The sequence below is a fragment of the Bison bison genome, unplaced genomic scaffold (genome assembly GCF_000754665.1).
Source record: "Bison bison bison isolate TAMUID 2011002044 unplaced genomic scaffold, Bison_UMD1.0 scf7180017864258, whole genome shotgun sequence".
Lineage (NCBI taxonomy): Eukaryota > Metazoa > Chordata > Mammalia > Artiodactyla > Bovidae > Bison > Bison bison.
The window spans coordinates 3,330,065-3,333,813 of record NW_011494830.1 but is presented as its reverse complement, the minus strand read 5'-3'; the positions used below and the strand labels follow the sequence as shown (position 1 = coordinate 3,333,813).

The 3,749-nt window shown below is 39.3% G+C and overlaps 1 protein-coding gene across 1 annotated transcript; it reads right to left on the bottom strand.

Annotated features, from left to right (window-relative positions):
* Positions 1–440: 440 nt before the first annotated feature.
* Positions 441–3,682, bottom strand: CGGBP1 (CGG triplet repeat binding protein 1). Its single transcript, XM_010847920.1, has 2 exons — positions 3,000–3,682; positions 441–1,128 (listed from the first exon to the last, which is right to left on the bottom strand). Exon 2 carries the CDS (start codon positions 1,107–1,109, stop codon positions 606–608), a length of 504 nt encoding a protein of 167 aa, XP_010846222.1. The 5' UTR covers positions 1,110–1,128; positions 3,000–3,682; the 3' UTR covers positions 441–605.
* Positions 3,683–3,749: the final 67 nt, after the last annotated feature.

Here is a 3,749-nt window from a genome sequence, read left to right as displayed (position 1 = left end):
GGGGGAAAAAGACAGTGAGGAACTGAAGGATAGTTAAGGTAACTATATCATATACAAGTAAAGCACAGTCTGCAATAAACAGTCTTTTTCTGCTAGGAATCTGAAGATGTAAGAATAGTTTCCCACCCTCCCTTCTTTTTTGAGGATCCTCTAATCAGGGAAATAATTTCTTTAAGTTACTGTGAGTGGTATTGCCTGGCAGCAGCTTCAATTTCCTAAGCTAGTCGTCAATCCAAGTAATTAAGTAATCTCACAAGGAATAATTATACATGGCAACAGGGTAAAAAAGCAGGGCAGTTCTTCCATGCACAAACATTTCAGGAGAAAAACCATCAATTTTAAAGATAACCATCAGGTTCCAGGTATCCTAGCACACTCTAAACCCTAAGTTTTGCTTTACACCATTGGTGACTAAAATTAACAATACATTTTGCAGTGAGTTTTTTTTTTTTTAATTTTTTGCCTGCAACTGTATATACATTGCAAAACTATTCTGCATCACATGATTTAAAATGAAATAAATATAAAAATGAACCACACAATCAACACATAACTTTTAATACTCCACATTATTTATCTTGATCACAATGGTGGTAACCTCCTTGTCAACAATCTTGTGAGTTAAGGAGCTGATTCTCATTCTCGTATCCATCAGGCAGGTATGCTCTCCTCAGTTGGTCTGACTTGGGTATGGAGCCTCCATTCTTCACATGGCGAGACAGGAAAGCACGGACTGCTGGATGATCAGCCTTCTCAAGTGGGATATTGGCTTCCAGGCACATTTTCACAAAGTCCTGGATAACACTGACTTTCTCTGTTTGCGCAGTACTGTTGCACTGAAGCGATGCAGTTAGAGGCCTCTGCTTCTTTCTCACATTCTGCTCTTCAAATTCTGCCTTCCTCTTGGTATGAGTCTTTGACTTGAGGTGGTCACTAATGGCAGACTTGCGAACATGATTCAGAACCACATTGCAAGAAGTGCAGAAGAGCTTTCCTCCATCTTCGTGCAGCTCACCTCCAAACTCAGTGACTCGATCCAGGGGGGTCACATACAAAGCAGTCTTAGAACGGTTTCGAGCAGGTGGTGCTGTTACTACAAATCGTTCCATTCTGACTTTGAATGGGGTTCTTTTAAGATAAGAGAAACAAAGATAAGCGTTATAACACTTCATGCAGGAAGCAAAAATAAAAGGTAGGTTTAAACATTTTAAGATTAAAAGCTTCAGAAAATTTAATTCAAATTATTATTAGTAGACTTGTCTATTAAGTTTTAACTTACCTGAAATATGTTAAGGGAAGGGAAAACCAGAGCAAATTACTAGTAACAACTAAGTCCATTCCTTGATTTTGATGACATTAAATTCTAACCATTAAAAAAGAACTCCAACTATCATAGATGTCACTATCCTTTAGAAAAATCTAACCACAGGTCTACATTAATGGTATCAATTGTATGAATCTGAGCTAATTTAGATGTGTGTTCAATTTTAAAAGAACTTTGTTCCTGTCACAATTCTGGAACGACAGATTTTAGGAAAACAACTGCAAGGAATTATGTACAAAATTTATTCAAACAGGTGAGCCATTAAGCTGGTATAATTCTATATGGAGATGAATATAATTTCTAAAGTTGTTCTGAGAATAAAGAAAGTAAAAGTCAAGAAAGGACACAGGCCAAATGTGATTAAAAGCAGCAACAATGACATTAAATTTTACAGTCAAAATATAGAGCTCAAATTAGTCTAATGTATATACACCTCTACTAAGACACCTTTCCAAAAAGTGATAGTCAAGCTATGCAAAGTAGCTTTTCTAACACTTTTGTTTACATCAAAGAGTAATGTTTACATTTGCTAATATTTCATTTATTAAGTTAGACCAAAACTAAGAACTTAACACAGTATCTCATACATGATGGATGCTCAATCACAATTTGTTTGATATGGGATAATAAGTGATCATTTTCACAAATATTTAACTCAGAAACAACTTAATAATTTCTCAATTTATCCCAACAACAGATTTTTCTGATCATTGCCAAAATCATAAGGTTATGGCCACTGAAATCTTGAGATAACAAAGGTTGTAAATGATAACCATTTGTTGGATTAAACTCTTAAATTAGTCCAGATAAAAGAAACTGAAGTGAATTTCATAGATTTCAGGACGGAATTCTGTTCCGTTTAAATAAACTAGAGAAAAATTCCCAGGTGTGTTCTGAAGAACTATGCTTTATAAGCATAATAAAAAACATTGGAGTATTCCATTAATCTATGCTACAGAATTCATAGCTGATTAACATGAAATATCTCAAAAGAATTTATGTATTAGACACCTGTGGACATAACCTCAGAGAACTCAATATTTCCCAGTATTCTTGGAAAGTTTAGGCTGTAATAGGTTTAATTTTTTTTTCCAATAAAAATCTGTTAACCCAAGGCTTTCATGTGTCAAATATTATTTAGGATATAGGTTTTCAATTGCAGAAGACAATTCCTGCGTACTTAACAGTGAATTACCACTACACATATTTGTACTTTATGGTATGTGTTGTAGAATCTTATACCAAGTCAGTCCCAATTATAATGAATGGTTCCAACCTCTTTATGGAAAACATTACATATTTGTGACTAGTGATGCTTAAATCATTCTATGTTTAAAGTCTATCTTTGGATTTCAAACTGTAAACAATTACCTGTTCGTTATTCTCTGAAGCATAAAACACGCAATCACTTGTGTTAATATGAAAGGCCTATTCATTACAAAATCTTGTAAGTTTTTTAGTACATTTGTGTTACGGCAGAGGCAAGTATCTACCCAGTAGAGGTTGCTCGAGTTTACAGAACCGAAGAACAAAAGTGTTTACCATAGAAGTAAAGATATTTTAAACGAGGAAGTTAAAAAGTTAAGGCCAGTAATTGGCCAACAAAAGAAAAGAAGCAAATCATTTACTGGATAAAAATAAAACTCATCAGAAGTTTTCAAGTTTAAATGTTTACCGGATGAGTTTCCAGTTTTTTTCGTCTTGATACCTAGCAGTGAAGGGTCTCCAGCGCAAAACCAAAGACGCATTAAATCCTGGCACTTTCCGTTTGTTCAAACCCGGATATGCCTTCAAATCAGTTTTTCAACAAGTGGTGATGGGGAAACAGTTTCTGGGCTTGCACCCTATTTTCCCTGAGGTGCTGGGAAGTCATGCCTTTACTGTAAAACACGAAAAACAAATGGAAAGAAAAAATGGAGGGGGGGAAGAAGAGTGGATGAAAAAAAACGAAGAACGTCCACAACAGCCACCACGCAGGTGTGTTTAAAATCATCCTAGTTAAGTCCATAAATCCGGATCCCAACGTTTACCCCAGCTCTTCTCAGCCCAGTCCCTACTCAGTCGTCCGCCCCGATCTGAGCCTCCTCGAGTGCCCCAGCCCCAGGGATCGGGAGGAGGGAAAGGCGGGGCTCGCGACGCTCCCGGCGTCTAGACTCCCTCCTCCCGCGCGGAGCCCAGCACGCCGGCGTCTCCCCGCCCCTGCCCGCTAGCTGGGTAGGGCCGAGTCCCAGCTGCCGGCCGTGGGCCCGGGAACTCAACAGCCGAGTTGGCGGCAGTCTCAAGGGAGGAGGCGGCAGGCGCCTGGCGGAGGCGGCCGCTGTCAGGTTTCCCGTCCCCTCCCTCTTCCTCCCGCCGACAACGGCGCCCCGGCCCCGCCCCCGGCTCCCGCTCGGGACGGAAGGCCCCGGGCCCAAAGCCCGCACCA